Here is an 18324-nt window from a genome sequence, read left to right on the forward strand (position 1 = left end):
AATTATTATATCTTCATAATTTATCATTTTTTGTTTACTCTTTTTCATCATCCAATTCGACATCAAATAATTATTTTTTTGCACCTTGTTCTCCAATATTTGTTTTTATCTATTTCCAACTTAAAATTCTGTATGATAATATTCAAATTCTTTCCAAAATCTCAACATCTTTATTTCTGATGGAAATCATAGTACTGGACAAGCATTATGTCCGGGTATATATATTTTTGAAGTCCTAGAAGGCTGTTCCTTTCACTCCACCTTTCCTTTTGATCTCATCTACGGTCTTCATTGTCTTATTTGCATTTTAGCCTGTTTTTATAATAAATTATATTTAATTTTTATGTTTGTTATTTTTCTTTTTTTTCACTTCATTGATATTCTTACTCTTTTTAAATATCTTACTGAATTTCTTATTTATCCTATTAACTTTATCTTGCCGTATATTATACTTCTATTTTACAGTTCAGCTACCTTGAATGATTATGAAAAATTCTGCAGCATCAGACTCCTCTTTAAACTTTTTCAAGTCCAGAATCCTTTTTTTTTTTTTTCTAGAAGTTTTATTCCAGCTGTGACCAATTTGTCGAATAATCTTCCCAATCAGGTAGTTGAATCAGTGGAACTTCAAACGCTAAAACTTGCAGCAAATATGTTTATGTCTGTCTTTATAGTTTATATATATGAAAGATGTTATAATGTTTTTACCGTTCTTAAAGTATTGTGTTTTAACTGCTCATTACTTCTCTTGTAGTTTATTTAGTTCCTTTCCACATTGGGCTATTTTTTTCCTGCAGGAGCCCTTGGGCTTACAGCATCCTGCTTTTCCAACTAAGTTTGTAGTTTAGTTAATAATAATAATAATAATAATAATAATAATAATAATAATAGGGTGTTACTAGTCATTACAGACGGTCCATCATCTTTCTTTTGAGTCCGTAATTTATGATTGTCAGCATTCCATTTTTTTACTTCTTGCCCCTTTCCCATATATTTTTCACTTTTTTTACAATTTCTAATATACTTTTCACGTCTTGTCCATTTTCCAATATACATTTTCCCTTCTTGTCCATTTTCCCATTTACTTTTCTTGAGTCGTAGCAGTAGTAGTAGTAGTAGTAGTAGTAGTAGTAGTAGTAGTAGTAGTAGTAGTAGTAGTGGTGGGGGTGGTAATTTTAATGAGGCCCCTGGAAATTTGTTAAGTTCATTACCTCCGCCAACGAAGTTGAAAGGAGGTTATGTTTTCGCCCTTGTTTGTGATTGTAATTTTTGTGTGTGTTTGTTTAATCGTAGAGTAATGAAACTTGCAGGGATTGACTATTATGTAAAAAGCAGGACATGATTAAATTTTGGAAGGTCAAAGTCACGGTCAAGCAAAATGTCCAATTCACGTAATCAGCCATGAGTTTGGACATCGTTGTCACAGGGGCTTTAAACTTGGTTCATATTTGAGTATATGAAAATCCACGCCAATTAATACATGTTGAGGTCAAAGGTCAAGGTCAAGGTCGAGAAATTAGCTGCCGCGGCGGAGGTCTGCGCTTTACTGAGTGCCCCTCTAGTTAAGAGAATCCTTGTCTCCTTTGACCCTGACTTATTCTCTTCCTTGCTGTTTTAGTATATTTAAGTAACTTGTTAAACTAATCAAATAAAACTCCGCCAGTTTTAAGGTTTACTATAGGTTGATGAAAATATTTTCCTTTAAATATGCGGAAATAAAAAGCAACAGGAATCAGACGTGTGTACCAACGCGTTTGTGTGGTTACTAGAAACGTACGAAGCCCACCTCGGTGAGACCGTGAGTATATAAACAGACTCTGGCAACAAACTGTTGCACTCTCACAGTCTCCTTGGTCACCCTCAGCCATCAGCTAAAAGATAAAGCAATATTTTCGTTAAGGAAGCAAAATATGATTAATTGAGTGTTCTTTCAAAGTGCTCCCAACTAGTGACTTGAGTGTAATCATAGGTATGTGCATTAACATATTTTAAGTGTTATCGTTCAGTGTTTTGTTATAATCTGGTCAGCAGATATGAAAACGTCTCATAATGGTGAATCATATTTATAGAATAGGATCAGTTGATGGGCTGTGATTGAAAAATACAACTTGTTTAAATTCAACTTATACTGTGTTTTGATTTAACGTCGTAAAACGAAGGAGGTGCTAACTTTGTTAATCTATTATTTCATTATATTAGGTTCATGATTAAGGCTTTGCTATGGGACCTTAGGAGCTTGTGTATTATACTTTTCCCTAGTCTCATGTGTTCCGTTAATTCATCTTATGTCTTCCCCATTTTCCATACATAGTTCAGCTCTTAATTTTTTACTCGAGATTAGTGTACTTACTGCTGCATGTCGCTTTTGTCTTCATACTACTGTTCCAGTTTGAACATTTAATTTCCTATTTCAAACTCTGAGCCAGTGATGAAAGAATTAACAACACCTACATTTTCCTGTATATTTCCTACTAGTTTGATTTGTGTAATTTTTCCTGCGCAGAATACTGTCAGTGATACAAGTGTATTGTTGTCTATATAGGCTATTCATCTTCGACCTGTCCTTTCCATTTTTAGTAGTTCCTTTATTGATCTAAGTGTAGCTCTTACTTGCACTGAGTTATTAGTGGCCATCGTTTCACTACATATTCCCACCGGTCCAGAAGTATCTTTTTCATGATTTATTTTTCTATTCCAAATAAAGTACTATATGTATTTTCAATTCATATTTACGATTCCTTCCTTCCATCCATCCATTTGTTCAACCTCTTGACTTTGACTTCATATAGTAACTGCCATGGGCGTAGGAGTAGGGAGAGGGAGCAGGGGGTGCTATAGCCCCTCCCCCCACACTTTTTGCCAGAAATTAGATTTTCTATCTTTTACTACAGAAATGATTAAAAGATAATAAACTGCATAAGTTTAGTAAATTAGAAAAGATTCGAACATATTTAATTACATAAATTTAGTAACTTATTCTTCATAAGAATTATCCTTCAAAAGCAATATCTGCTATAGAAGGGTTTTGTTTACTTTCATTTCCAGGGTAAAGTAAAGAATCATTCTAATATATATATATATATATATATATATATATATATATATATATATATAAGTATATATATATATATATACAGTATATAAATATAAATATATATATATATATATATATACATATATTCATATATATGTATATATATATGTATATATATATATATATATATATATATATATATATATATATATATATATATATATATAAGCTCGTGAATCCATCATCTTCTCTCCCTTCCCTTGCTCAGTTTGCAATCTCTAGAGATCCATTCTGTTATTCTATAAGTCCGTATATCATCTGCCATTATCGTTATATGTCCTGCCCACGACCATTTCTTTCTCTTACATGCTGTTAAAATATCCTCTACTTTGGTTTATTCTCGAATCCATGCTGGTTTTTTTTCTGTCTCCTAGATGTATTCCCATCATTACTCTTTCTATAGCTATTTGAGTGGTAACTACCTTATGTTCTAAGTTAGTAGGCTTTAAGTTTCTGATGCATTAGTTGATACTGGTATGACCATCAAATTGAATTCTTTTGTTTTTAGAGAAAGTGGAATTTTACTTTCCATAATCTCTTTTTGTTTACCAGCAACTCTCAATTCCATGATAGTCCATCATTTAATTTCGGTCTCTTGTCCATGGGAAACCCTCAGTGTATGTCCTAAGTACGTATATTCATTAACAATCTATCGGTTCGTCCTTAATACTCATTTGTTGTCTCTGCGTTTTCATTGAACATTATCTTAGTTTTACTCTTCTTCAGTTTCAGTCCTACATTTTTGCTTTCTCTATTCAAATCTTCTACCATTGTTTTCAATCCCTTCCATGATTCATTAAATAGAACTAAATCATCTGCAAATCTTAATTTATTAAGGTATTCCTAATAATGTCAATTCCAACAATTTCTCAATCTAAATTCTTAAAAAACTTCTTCTAGGAACCCTGTGAATTATTTAGGAGAGATAGTGTCTCCCTGTCTAACTCTTTTTCTTAATTGGGATTTTTCTCTAAATTTATGTATTTTTAGGATTGCTTAACTATCTATGAAGACATCAAGTGTTCTAACATAAGTATCATCTATTTCTTGTCCTTGAAGTGCTTTCATTACTGTTAAAGTTTTGACAGAATCAAAAGCTTTCTCATAGACTTTAAATGCCATACATAGCGATTTGTCTTACTCAGTTGATTTTTCCATTAGATGGTTAATGTACTCTCTTGGTTGATTGAAGTCTACTTTCTTTCTTATTTGTCTAATATGATCTTGGTAAAAATTCATACATTACTGAGAGTAAACTTATTTGGCGGTAATTTTTCAGGTCTGTTGTGTGTCTCTTTTTGTGAACTAATAAAATGAGATTTTTTCCAAGATGAAAATATAGAACAGTATTGCAAACATTTTGCGTAAAGTTCGGCGAGATTTACTATTGTGAAATATCCTTCATCTATTATTAGATTATGTGTTAGGTACCGGCGTCTCATTATTTCCTTTAGAAAAGATTTTTTTTTTCTTATAGCACTGTTATACAGTATTGTATAGAAATCCCATACCATTTTTCACTCAATCTCTTGTTATAACTATTTTCATCCGTTAAAGCAAATATCTGTTGTCACCCTGTTCCAAGTCTTCTTTTCATTAACTTGATGTTTCTTCATCTCTTTAGTTTTTCGTCTCACTTTGCTTGCAAATGTCTTGTTTGTTTTGTTTGTTTATGTTTTTGGATAATTCCGCTAATTCTACTTAATCTCATTTGGATTTTACCCTCATTTCGTCTTTACTTTATTAGATTTTTGGTATTTTCTGAAAACTATCCTTTATCTTGTTTTAAAAATTTTCCAGCTATCTCTTGGACTGATTCAAATACCAGTTTTGTTAAATTACTATTCATTTCGTCTTTATTTTCTTCCATTTTGTCATGTAGCTATGAGCGAGATATATGTTAAACATAAATTAGCTTACATAACCCCTATTTTCAGAAGTTGATCAAGACTAGAGGCAAGCAATTATAGACCTGTTAGTCTAACATCACATATTATGAAAGTGCATGAGAGGGTAATAAAAAAGAAAATAATGAATCATTTGGTTAAAAATAATTTGTTTAATATAGGTCAACACGATTTCGTGCAAGGAAAAAGTACACAAAGCCAACTGATAGCACACTATGAAAACATATACAAAAATATGATAAATGAAAAAGACACCGATGTGATCTATCTAGATTTTGCAAAAGCCTTTGACAAGGTAGACCATAATATATTCGAGAAAAACATGAGAAAGCATAATATTGTGCGAAAAAATAGGAAAATGGGTAAAAGAATTCCTGCAAAACAGAAAACAGATTGTGGTTGCAAATTACAAGAAATCAGATGAAAATTAGGTAATATCTGGCGTGCCAAAAGGTACGGTATTAGCTGCACTGCTGTTTGTTATTATGATCTCAGACATACATAGACTGTGATGTTATAAACTCTGTAGTGAGAAGTTTCACCGATGACACAAGAATAAGAAGAGAAATTACTTGTGATGAAGATAGGAACTCACTACAAGGAGATCTAAACAAAATATATGAATGGGCGGAGATAAATAGGATGGTATTTAACTCTGATAAATTCAAATCAATAAATTATGGAAACAGAGCAGGAATGGTATATGCATGCAAGGGACCTAATAATGAGACAATCACAAACAAGGAAGCAATTAAAGTCCTTGGTGTAATGTTAAATAGGAATATGTTATGCAACAACCAAATAGCAACACTGTTGGCTAAATGTAAAGCTAAAATGGGAATAAAACAAGAAAAGCTGAACACATGATTATGCTTTACGAAACTTATGTACGTAGTACACTCAAGTACTGCAATGTGATATGGTACCCACACTACCAAAAGGATATTGCACAAATAGAGAGTGTACAAAGGTCCTATACTGCTAGAATAGAAGAAGTTAAGGACCTTGAATACTGGGAAAGACTACAATTTTTAAAACTATACAGTCTAGAAAGGAGAAGAGAACGCTACATGATAATACAAGCTTGGAAGAAAATAGAAGGAATTACTGAAAACATCATGGAGCTAAAAATATTAGAAAGAGCAAGCCAAGGTAGATTAATAGTGCCAAAAACTATACCAGGAAAACTAAGGAAGGCAACACATGCGAAAATGGTTAGTTTCCTAACTTAGGTAACATATCTTAGCACAAATAACACTGTATATATATATATATATATATATATATATATATATATATATATATATATATATATAATATATATATATGTGTGTGTGTGTGTGTGTGTGTGTGTGTGTGTAAACTTTTGAAAATTAATGAATGGCATTTTCGCTTTTAGAAAGCTTGAGATTTGGTAGAAAGGCGAGGGAAAGCAGATACTTCAACATTTGGACAGTTTATCTGCCAAGCTGTCGGGAACTACATTTCCCATTGAAAATTAATATTCACGATTATATTATCTACAGTATACCGTTTCAATCTTCTTCTGTTGTCTATATCTAATCTGATCTCTTCAGAATTGTCCACCGATAATATTTCAGTTCATCCCATTTATCTGGTAACATCTCATTTGTCTTTTATTTGATTTATAATTTCTCTAACGTCATTTTTAAATTGGGCCATGATTTTCAACATTTTGTAGCTCATTTCTTGTCCTTTTCTTGTATTCCTATTTTTCGGGAATTGAATTATTATATCTTCATAATTTATCATTTTTTGTTTACTCTTTTTCATCATCCAATTCGACATCAAATAATTATTTTTTTTCACCTTGTTCTCCAATATTTGTTTTTATCTATTTCCAACTTAAAATTCTGTATGATAATATTCAAATTTTTCTTAGATCTCAACATCTTTATTTCTGATGGAAATCATAATACTGTACAAGCATTATGTCCGGGTATATATATTTTTTTGAAGTCCTAGAAAGCTGCTCCTTTCACTCCACCTTTTCTTTTGATCTCTTCTACGGTCTTCATTGTCTTATTTGCATTTTAGCCTGTTTTTATAATAAATTATATTTAATTTTTATGTTTGTTATTTTTCTTTTTTTCACTTCATTGATATTCTTACTCTTTTTAAATATCTTACTGAATTTCTTATTTATCCTATTAACTTTATCTTGCCGTATATTATACTTCTATTTTACAGTTCCGCTACCTTGAATGATTATGAAAAATTCTGCAGCATCAGACTCCTCTTTAAACCTTTTCAAGTCCAGAATCCTTTTTTTTTTTTTCTAGAAGTTTTATTCCAGCTGTGACCAAGTTGTCGAATAATCTTCCCAATCAGGTAGTTGAATCAGTGGAACTTCAAACGCTAAAACTTGCAGCAAATATGTTTATGTCTGTCTTTATAGTTTATATATATGAAAGATGTTATAATGTTTTTACCTTTCTTAAAGTATTGTGTTTTAACTGTTCATTACTTCTCTTGTAGTTTATTTAGTTCCTTTCCACATTGGGCTATTTTTTCCCTGCAGGAGCCCTTGGGCTTACAGCATCCTGCTTTTCCAACTAAGTTTGTAGTTTAGTTAATAATAATAATAATAATAATAATAATAATAATAATAGGGTGTTACTAGTCATTACAGACGGTCCATCATCTTTCTTTTGAGTCCGTAATTTATGATTGTCAGCATTCCATTTTTTTACTTCTTGCCCCTTTCCCATATATTTTTCACTTTTTTTACAATTTCTAATATACTTTTCACGTCTTGTCCATTTTCCAATGTACATTTTCCCTTCTTGTCCATTTTCCCATATACTTTTCTTGAGTAGTAGTAGTAGTAGTAGTAGTAGTAGTAGTAGTAGTAGTAGTGGTAATTTTAATGAGGCCCCTTGAAATTTGTTAAGTTCATTACCTCCGCCAACGAAGTTGGAAGGAGGTTATGTTTTCGCCCCTGTTTGTAATTGTAATTTTTGTGTGTGTTTGTTTAATCGTAGAGTAATGAAACTTGCAGGGATTGACTGTTATGTAAAAAGCAGGACATGACTAAATTTTGGAAGGTCAAAGTTACGGTCAAGCAAAATGTCCAATTCACGTAATCAGCCATGAGTTTGGACATCGTTGTCACAGGGACTTCAAACTTGGTTCATATTTGAGTATATGAAAATCCACGCCAATTAATACATGTTGAGGTCAAAGGTCAAGGTCACGGTCAAGAAATCAGCTGCCGCGGCAGAGGTCTGCTCTCTATTGAGTGCCCCTCCAATTAAGCGAACCATTGTCTCTTTTGACCCTGTCTTATTCTCTTCCTTGCTGTCTTAGTATATTTAAGTAACTTGTTAAATTTAATCAAATAAAACTCCGCCAGTTTTAAGGTTTACTATAGGTTGATGAAAATATTTTCCTTTAAATATGCGGAAATAAAAAGCAACAGGAATCAGACGTGTGTACCAACGCGTTTGTGTGGTTACTAGAAACGTACGAAGCCCACCTCGGTGAGACCGTGAGTATATAAACAGACTCTGGCAACAAACTGTTGCACTCTCACAGTCTCCTTGGTCACCCTCAGCCATCAGCTAAAAGATAAAGCAATATTTTCGTTAAGGAAGCAAAATATGATTAATTGAGTGTTCTTTCAAAGTGCTCCCAACTAGTGACTTGAGTGTAATCATAGGTATGTGCATTAACATATTTTAAGTGTTATCGTTCAGTGTTTTGTTATAATCTGGTCAGCAGATATGAAAACGTCTCATAATGGTGAATCATATTTATAGAATAGGATCAGTTGATGGGCTGTGATTGAAAAATACAACTTGTTTAAATTCAACTTATACTGTGTTTTGATTTAACGTCGTAAAACGAAGGAGGTGCTAACTTTGTTAATCTATTATTTCATTATATTAGGTTCATGATTAAGGCTTTGCTATGGGACTTTAGGTTCTTCTGTATTGTACTTTTTCCTAGTCTCATGTGTTCCGTTGATTCATCTTATGTCAATTCCCCATTTTCAATACATAGTTCAGCTCTTAATTTTTTACTCGAGATTAGTGTACTTACTGCTGCATGTCGCTTTTGTCTTTATACTACTGTTGCAGTTCGAACATTTAATTTTCTATTTTAAACTCTGAGCCAGTGATGAAAGAAGTTGTTGCAAATTAGGCTTATATACATTTTCACATTAACAACACCTACATTTTCCTGTATATTTCCTCCTAGTTTGATTTGTGTAATTTTTCCTGGGCCGAATACTGTCAGTGATACAAGAGTATTGTTGTCTACATAGGCTATTCATCTTCGACCTGTCGTTTCCATTTTTAGTAGTTCCTTTATTGATCTAAATCTAGCTCTTACTTGCACTGAGTTATTAGTGGCCATCGTTTCACTACATATTCCCACCGGTCCAGAAGTATCTTTTCCGTAATTTATTTTTTATTCCAAATAGAGTACTATCTATGTATTTTCAATTCGTATTTACGCTTCCTTCCTTCCATCCATCCATTTGTTCAACCTCTTGACTTTGACTTCATATAGTAACTGCCATGGGCGTAGGAGTAGGGAGGGGGAGCAGGGGGTGCTATAGCCCTCCCCCCCCCACACTTTTTGTCAGAAATTAGATTTTTTATCTTTTACTTCAGAAAAGATTAAAAGTTGATAAACTGCATAAATTTAGTAACTTAGAAAAGATTCGAACATATTTAATTACGTAAATTTAGTAACTTATTCTTCATAAGCAATATCTGCATTAGAAGGGTTTTGTTTACGTTCATTTCCAGGGTAAAGTAAGGAATCATTTTAATATATATATATATATATATATATATATATATATATATATATATATATATATATATATATATATATATATATATATAATATATATATATATATATATATATATATATATATATATATACATATATATATTTATATATATACATATATTCATATATATGTATATATATATACATACATACATATATATATATATATATATATATATATATATATATATATATATATATATATATATAATTTCTAAGCTCGTGAATCCATCATCTTCTCTCCCATCCCTTGCTTAGTTTGCAATCTCTAGAGATCCATTGTTATTCTATAAGTCCGTATATCATCTGCCATTATCGGTATATGTCCTGCCCACGACCATTTCTTTCTCTTACATGCTGTTAAAATATCCTCTACTTTGGTTTATTCTCGAATCCATGCTGCTCTTTTTCTGTCTCCTAGATGTATTCCCATCATTACTCTTTCTATAGCTATTTGAGTTGTAACTACCTTATGTTCTAAGTTAGTAGGCTTTAAGTTTCTGATGCATAAGTTGACACTGGTATGACCATCTAATTGAATTCTTTTGTTTTTTATAGAAAGTGGAATTTTACGTTCCATAATCTCTTTTTGTTTACCAGCAACTCTCAATTCCATGATAGTCCATCCTTCTTTCGTAGAAAAATTCTTATGGTATTCAGTAACAGAACTGATTATATAACAATACTCTCACAATGATAGCATGTTACCTATTATATCACGCATTATTTCCATCTTTTCCTTTTAAATGCAATCCCTTCATTTTCTAAGTTGATGAATCAAGAAGTGATATTCTATTCCTTATTACTTTAATTCCATGTCATGCGTTTTGCATATTATCTTAATAGCACTATGCCACACTTTCCTCTTATCTATTAGGAATTTGATATTTTGGTTTTGCCTTTTGTTAATTATCGCCGAGGAATGTACACTATGATAGACAAAATCAATAATAAATTCGCAGAATTTCCATAATCAATTTTGCAAGCTTCCCTGTGTCATTATTGATTTTGTTTATCATACATACAAATATTTCAGAATCCTGAGCAATTTTAGTTTTTGGTATAATTTCAATATGTTTTCATTACTTTTAATATTTTATTTCCAAGTAATATTTTTTTTATTGATGTCTGATGCAGTCACCAATAAAAATTTCATTTTGTCATTTAAACTAATACTCTACACACTTGTAAAATCGAGGCCCTTTGCGTCAATAGTCGTAGGAGGAGATGATGATGATGATGATGATGATGATTATAAAATGAAACTATCTCCTATTCTATTGTAAAACTGTCATGGTAATCCTTATCTTCATTCGTTCTCAATAGTTTTCAGTGCCCTCATTATCGTCATCATAAGTAGTCTTTATGATACAATTAATAAATTTATATGTTAGATTTTTTGCCATTAGTGTCAATTTTCCTTTTGTTATAATAGCAACGTTCATTAGTGCTTAACAGAATTCACTTAGGCAATTTGTCACAGCTGGTTTCTCTGCTTTCAGTGTTTATAGGCATTTCTTGATTTCCAAGTTAATTTGTGCTTTTAACCTAAAGCTTATTTTCCTCATTGTTTTCATAAGGTAAAAATACCAATATATACCTCCCGTGATGCTAATTCTTGCTATATCCATCCTCGTAGTTTGTCATCTAACTCTGCCATCTTATTTCTTTGTTCAAACTTCTTTTATACGTTCACGTCTTTGTCTTTTTATTATTATTATTATTATTATTATTATTATTATTATTATTATTATTATTATTATTATTATTATCATGGTCCCAATGCATGGTTCACATGTACAGTAGTACGAGTATATTGATTTATTTGCCATTAACTTCTTTATACTTGAATTATTTCCTTTTTCATAGTAGAATTTCATAAAATATTGAACAGTTTTTGGCTTTTCGTTATATACATATTTTTCCAGTTTTCATTCTTATGAAAATTTCATATTGTTTATGCATATTTCCTTCTTTACTCCTATTAAATGTATTTTAATTCTCTTAATTACCCATCATTTTTCTGCCCGTTTCAGTTCTTCCCTATCCTCTTTTAATCTTGGTATGGGTAGAAGAGACTCTTTAGCTATGGCAAGCAGCTCTTCTAGGAGAAGGACACTCCAAAATCACACCATTGTTTTCTAGTCTTTGGTAGTGCCATAGCCTCTGTACCATGGTCTCCCACTGTCTTGGGTTAGAGTTCTCTTGCTTCAGGGTACACTCGGGCACACTATTCTATCTCGTTTCTCTTCCTTTTGCTTTGTTAAAGTTTTCATAGTTTATATAGGAAATATTTATTTAAATGTCATTGTTCTTAAAGTATATTATTTTTCCTTGTTTCCTTTTCTCACTGGGCTATTTTCCCTGTTGGGGCCCCTGGGCTTATAGCATCTTGCTTTTCCAACTAGGGTTGTAGCTTAGAAGTAATAATAATAATGATCATATCATTATTCACCCAAAGTTGTTCCTATAATTTTAATTCATATAGTATCTTCCTCTTCTATATCTTCAATAACTTCACAATGTTTTTCAATCTCCATTTTAGAATCTATTATGCTAATCCATACATCTCCTTCAATTATATCGTTAATTGTATAATCTTTTTCTTCAAACTCTCTTCACCTGACCTTTAGTCTCTCGCTACTTACCCTCTCTCTCTGTGAAAATGGGCGCGTTCGATTTTACAGTTTTTTCTCGATTTTGTATCTAGAGTGAATAGATTTTATGGATGTAATTGACAATTACATAATCAATTCCAACTTTCTGTTGTATTCATCACCTTTTTTGTGTCTATTATTATTATTATTATTATTATTATTATTATCCGAGCTACAACCCTATTTGGAAAAGCAGGATGCTATAAGCCAAAGGGCTCCAACGAGGAAAAATAGCCCAGTGAGGAACTGAAATAGATAAAGGAATAAACTACTAAAGAGGTAATGAACAGTTAATATAAATTATTTAAAGAATAGTAACAACATTAAACTCTACTCTCTACGTTAGGCTGGGAGGAACGTAGAGAGTATAGGCCACCTTTTTGTTTTTGTTTCTTTGTTGATGTCGGCTACCCCCCAAAATTGGGGGAAGTGCCTTAGTATATGTATGTATGTAACAACATTAAAATAGCTCTTTCATATATAAACTATAAAAAAGATCAGAAGTTCCAACGATTCAACTGCCTGATTAGGAAGATCATTCCACAGCTTGGTCGCAGCTGGAATAAGACTTCTAGAATACTGTGTAGTATTGAGCCTCATGATGGAAAAGGCATAACTGTTAGAGATTACTGCATACCTAGTATTACGAGCAGGATAGTGCTGTCTGGGAAGATTCGGTGAAAAAAAAGGATAAATTCAGTCTCATTGTCCCATGTTACCCTAATATTCCTTAGATATTCCACCTCTACTTCATTATTATCTCTGTTTAAAGCTTATCTTTATTTTGGTTTAAAGGGAATTAATCTTATTACCCCTATACTTTTTATCTCAAATCCTCTATATTCAGTAAACTGAATTTTAAATTTTCCTCCTCTATCATTGGTTTGACGTTTTTTTTTTTTTACACACACACACACACACCATGGTACCTGTAACTTCTTTTTGTACTGGCTTGCTTCTCCATTCTATATTAACCTCTCATGTTCTCTCTTTGCTTGTAGAATATGGTGTATTGAAGATTTTTCTTATTCGCCTGTAACTTGAGTAACTGATATTTTCGGCTTTTCACAGTTTTGTCTGAATTTCCACTTGTTGTGTTTATATCCTACTGTATTCTCTTATTTGTATTCCTAAAATCTAAACTCTTCTTTTTATATCCCCTCTTTGCCCACCGTCTTTATTTTTATTCCATGCTTTCCTCCACAATATAAATTTCTAAGTAGTTTTTCCTTTTTAATATTTTTCATTTGCGTTTCTTATCTCCTCCATTAGTCATATCTGATGTCCTTTACGTGCATTGGTGTGTTTTTTTCTACGTTTGTTGCTCATATTTCAGCCCAATTTATACCACAGCTTACTTTGCCATATCTATCTTACACATTTATATTTAATTCAACTCCTTTGGTTGTTTATATACTACCTTCTTATATTTTGATGTACCTGTGTGCCCTCTCCTCCACTGCATAGCTTATACTTAAAGCTTTCAATGTGGAACTGTTATTCGCAGTAGTTGCACGCAACCCTAAGTTTGTTTGTTAGTTCATATTCATATGATATGCAAACATATATCTTTTTTTTTAGGGAAATGGTTGTACCGGTAAAACTACCAGAAGATAATCTAGAACCAAATGCGGCACCTTCCGTCGAACCAGAGGAAAGAGGAACGATGATGCACAAATCTGCAAATACTTTAAAGAAGCAGAATGCCCCCAATGTTCAACAGAAGAAGCAAAATGCCCCCAATGTTCAACAGAAGAATCAGAATGCCCCCAATGTTCAAAAGAAGAATCAGAATGCCCCCAATGTTCAAAAGAAGAATCAGAATGCCCCCAATGTTCAAAAGAAGAATCAGAATGCCCCCAATGTTCAAAAGAAGAATCAGAATGCCCCCAATGTTCAAAAGAAGAATCAGAATGCCCTCAATGTTCAAAAGAAGAAGCAGAATGCAAACGAGACCACAGAAGGAAGTAAGATGAAGGGTTTGACGCCGTATCAAGGAAACAGCCGCGCCTGCGGAATGTTCTATTGCGAAAAATGCAATAAGTTCTGGTTCTCCGGCAATTCTTGGGCAAATTGCTACCAGAAATGTAAAGGATGCAACGGGGAGATTTACCCTTACGCGCAAGTAAGCTGCTGTAGATTTTTTCGAAGGTTTCTATCCCTTGCTTCTGTGAGTTTGAATTGAATTTGTGTAACTGTCTAGATTGCTTTGTGCAGGTTTTTATTTCTGTGTTATTTTCAGTTTCTATCAATAAGTCATACATTTATTTGCAGTTGATGGAGGCTTGTGTTTTTGAGTTTTGCAGGATTATGCAGGTTTAAATTTTCTATTTATGTGGGGTTGTAAAATGAGCTTTATAAAGCCTTTTGATTAATCCCTCTGGTTGATAAAGGTTTATGTCCGTTACTGGAGGTTTCTATTTCAGATAGGATTTGAGCTATGTGCAGCTTACTGTTTCAACAACACTGCTGTTTAGAATCATCTCTTGCACTAATATTCAAATTAGATTCTTCTTATGAAGTCTAAACGTCCCATCTTCGTCTCAGTAGGGTAATATGTAATATTCATTGAGGGGCATTTGTCATTTGATGGGTCAACTTTAGACAAATAGGATATTTCCCATTCAAATGACTTTAACTTGGTATTGCTTGAACGTAATTTTCCTATTCGCCTTGGCATATTTGTGCATGTTTTGCATTAAATCTTGAGGAGTAATGAAACATTATTTTGTAAGTTAATTGAATTTATGAAATGATGAAATAAGGGAACATATACAGTATGTACAGTTGGCTACATTAATTCCGGTACACTTTGCTGGAAAATATGGAGACAGCTAACGGCTGTAATTTATAGTAGGTAACTATGAGTTTAACAAAAGAATCTGTCGGCAACACTGCCTGTAAAACTGAGTTGTTGAGGTTGTAAACAGGTGGTCAAAATTGTTTTTTTCCTATTAATTTCACGAAGTGCTGTAAAGCAAATAACAATAATTTTCTATGCAGAACTTCGCAAAATGAATGAAAATGCTTTTGATCACGCGTTTACAACATCAGCGACTTTGTTTTACAGGCAACGTTGCCAACAGTTTCTCTTTTGCTAAACACAAAGTTGCTTTCTACAATGTACAGCTGCAGCTGTCAGACGTCTCTTTAGCTTCCCCCGAAATGTATCGCAATTAATGAAGCCAACTGTATACATTAAAGTATGCATATGCATAAGTGATTGACATCTGTTATAACAATGTTCTTGGTGGGACACTCCTCGGTAATTTGTCTGTTATCAAAGTTAAGAATGTTGATGTATGTCTGTTATCAAAGTTAAGAATGTCGATGTATGTCTGTTATCAAAATTAAGAATGTCGATGTATGTCTTATCAAAATTAAGAATGTATCAGCATTTTTATTATAAAACGTTGATAATTTACAACAGATTCAAATTCCCGCTATGAATACTATTCGGTGTGTGTATACTTCTGAATGACTAATTACTTCCGTTCAATATTAGCGACCTCTTACTTATCGTAACGAAGGTCCAGTAATACTCGAGCAAATTTCAAGTCGAGCCAAGTTAAGAAATTCAATCACTTTAGATGATGTTATTATATAAACTTCTTTAATTGATAAATGCTAATTAGAAAAAAAGGATGTATTAGATGCATCACTAAATTTTCCTTGTCTGTTTTTCCCATAAAGTGGTCTAGTTTTTAGAGATATTTTTGTAGCATAGCGTAAGAGATTGATTGTGCTTTTGTCGACTTCACTAATCGAAATAACGCAAATTTTATGATATAATCTGTGATACTGGAAGTTTCTAAACAGAGTAATGACAACTTAGTGAGATGGCTTTGCATGGCAGTAATACCTACAAATACAACTCGGCGGTCAATGTGCCCCCCCCCCCAAAAAAAAAAAAAATAAAAAATAAAAAACTCGTTCAGGAAGACTGGTGCCTGAAGAATTAAGTTTTACTTAAAGAGAGTAATTTGAAATATGAATATTTGTTTTATTTTATAATGAAAATAATAATTTTTTGTTATCAATCAAGGTTATATAATCTACAATTTCATATATATTCCACCCTCGTCTTATCATTATCAGATAAATATTGCTTCAGGTTTTGTCTATGAATGATTTTGTAAATACTCTTGAAACGTTTAAGCTAAGGACAAGTTTAAGTAGAATGCTAGAATATGATAAATTACTACTTTAGTTAGAAGCAAATGTTATTCGAAAATTAACGGTTTATTTTTCACCGGTTTATCTTCATTCTAACGCAATATCTTTCAGTTTCCACCCGAGAAATCTGAAGGGTCAAGATGGTACATTCCCCCTCATCCACAGCACATGTGTCAAAAGTGCAAGCAGCTACGCCGTTCTTGTGTAGACCGTTACTAAAGTGGCGTTTTCCCGGAAAGTGAGGAATGAGGATCGCAAAGAAGAAAACTTTTTTCTCAGCACAAGAAGGAAAATACCTTACTGCCGTAATGTAAAGCTTTGCGTTAAAAAAAATTTTGTTTATTATGTTAATACTAGTGTGCGCGGACCTTCAAAAATGATGGCTAAATATTTAGATAGATGTGCACACACGCACACACACAGATCCTCTCCCCCTTTCCTCATGGGGTACCCCTTCTCTCCTCGGGTAGGGGGAGCGCTACCCGAGGGACGGGGAGAGACCGAGTATTTATACGTCTGGAAATGCCGCTTTGCGTGAGGAGGAATATATATATATATATATATATATATATATATATATATATATATACAGTATATATATATATATATATATATATATATATATATACAGTATATATATATATATATATATATATATATATATATATATATATATATATATATATATATATATATATATATATATAGCCAGACACTTGCTCTTTATTACATAGGGAAAGTGTATGGCAGTTCATGACATATACACGTTTACTGTGTGAATTTATGATGTTCCAAGCATCTACTTGAAGAGAGTGAGGTTTTTATTTCCTGCGTTATAGGAAATCCCACGATTGCAGTTTCTTGTTACTTCAGCATTAATTATCCAAACACTGTTACCGATGACACAAGACTTATTAATGGAGCTCGATGCTCATGGATGTAAACTTAAGATCTATATACAAAGTACTCTATACTTTATATTTCTAAGCACGCGTTTGATTTCTCTGTATAATGTCTATGAATAATCAATAATCAAATACATCAATGATGATTGGTAAAAAAAAAAATAGTTTTTTTTTTTTTTGAGTTTGTGAAATTTTCTTTCTAGAGTTCCATACACATGTTAATCTCTTACTAAAACGGGTACAGTTTTGTATAATCGAATGTGCCCTTTGAAGAAATACAGTTCGTTGGTTTTATTTAGAAATAGAGGACGTTGTTTTGTTACAATTAGTAGTCCACCAAATTGTTCAGACTGTTCTGGATATTCAAAATTTTCTTTAAATGCATATCTATATAAGTTTACAAATGTAAAGCCATTTTATTTATACATGAAAATAAAATATTTTTCTACATAATGTGGTCTTTTAATAATGCTAGATGCCTGTCATTGTATGCACATACATGAACTTTAAATAAATGCGGTCATTTGGTCGCATTATTGATAACACCGTATGCACAAAGATTCCGATCATGTATAGCCCAACTCGGGCTAGGTCATCTTGAATATAAAGTACGTTACTTGAAAAAGAATGATTTCTAGGTGCAAAAGAAGCGATCCTCCCAGAGATGCACAACGGAACTGAATGGCTTCTTGTCGCCAGCACCAACGTCGTAGCTAAAATTCATAAATCCACCACTCTATAATGAATTTTGATAAC

At 32.3% G+C, this 18324-nt stretch overlaps 1 protein-coding gene across 2 annotated transcripts; it reads left to right on the plus strand.

Annotated features, from left to right (window-relative positions):
- Nucleotides 1-8538: 8538 nt before the first annotated feature.
- Nucleotides 8539-17222, plus strand: LOC137642668 (ribosome-binding protein 1-like). 2 transcript variants are annotated; one of them, XM_068375437.1, is made up of 3 exons: nt 8539-8683; nt 14069-14612; nt 16775-17222. In XM_068375437.1, exons 2-3 carry the CDS (start codon nt 14073-14075, stop codon nt 16880-16882), a joined length of 648 nt encoding a protein of 215 aa, XP_068231538.1. In that variant the 5' UTR covers nt 8539-8683; nt 14069-14072; the 3' UTR covers nt 16883-17222. The 2 variants fall into 2 exon arrangements, with proteins under 2 accessions (XP_068231538.1, XP_068231539.1); XM_068375438.1 differs by lacking the exon at nt 8539-8683 and adding an exon at nt 12655-12766.
- Nucleotides 17223-18324: the final 1102 nt, after the last annotated feature.

The sequence above is a fragment of the Palaemon carinicauda genome, chromosome 6, assembly GCF_036898095.1.
Source record: "Palaemon carinicauda isolate YSFRI2023 chromosome 6, ASM3689809v2, whole genome shotgun sequence".
Lineage (NCBI taxonomy): Eukaryota > Metazoa > Arthropoda > Malacostraca > Decapoda > Palaemonidae > Palaemon > Palaemon carinicauda.

Bases quoted from the DNA above. Each gene is read 5' to 3' on its own strand.
- LOC137642668 (XM_068375437.1), top strand. From the start codon at position 14,073: ATGGTTGTACCGGTAAAACTACCAGAAGATAATCTAGAACCAAATGCG. The intron at 14,613-16,774 runs GTAAGCTGCTGT...AATATCTTTCAG, and splicing joins AGATTTACCCTTACGCGCAA to TTTCCACCCGAGAAATCTGA.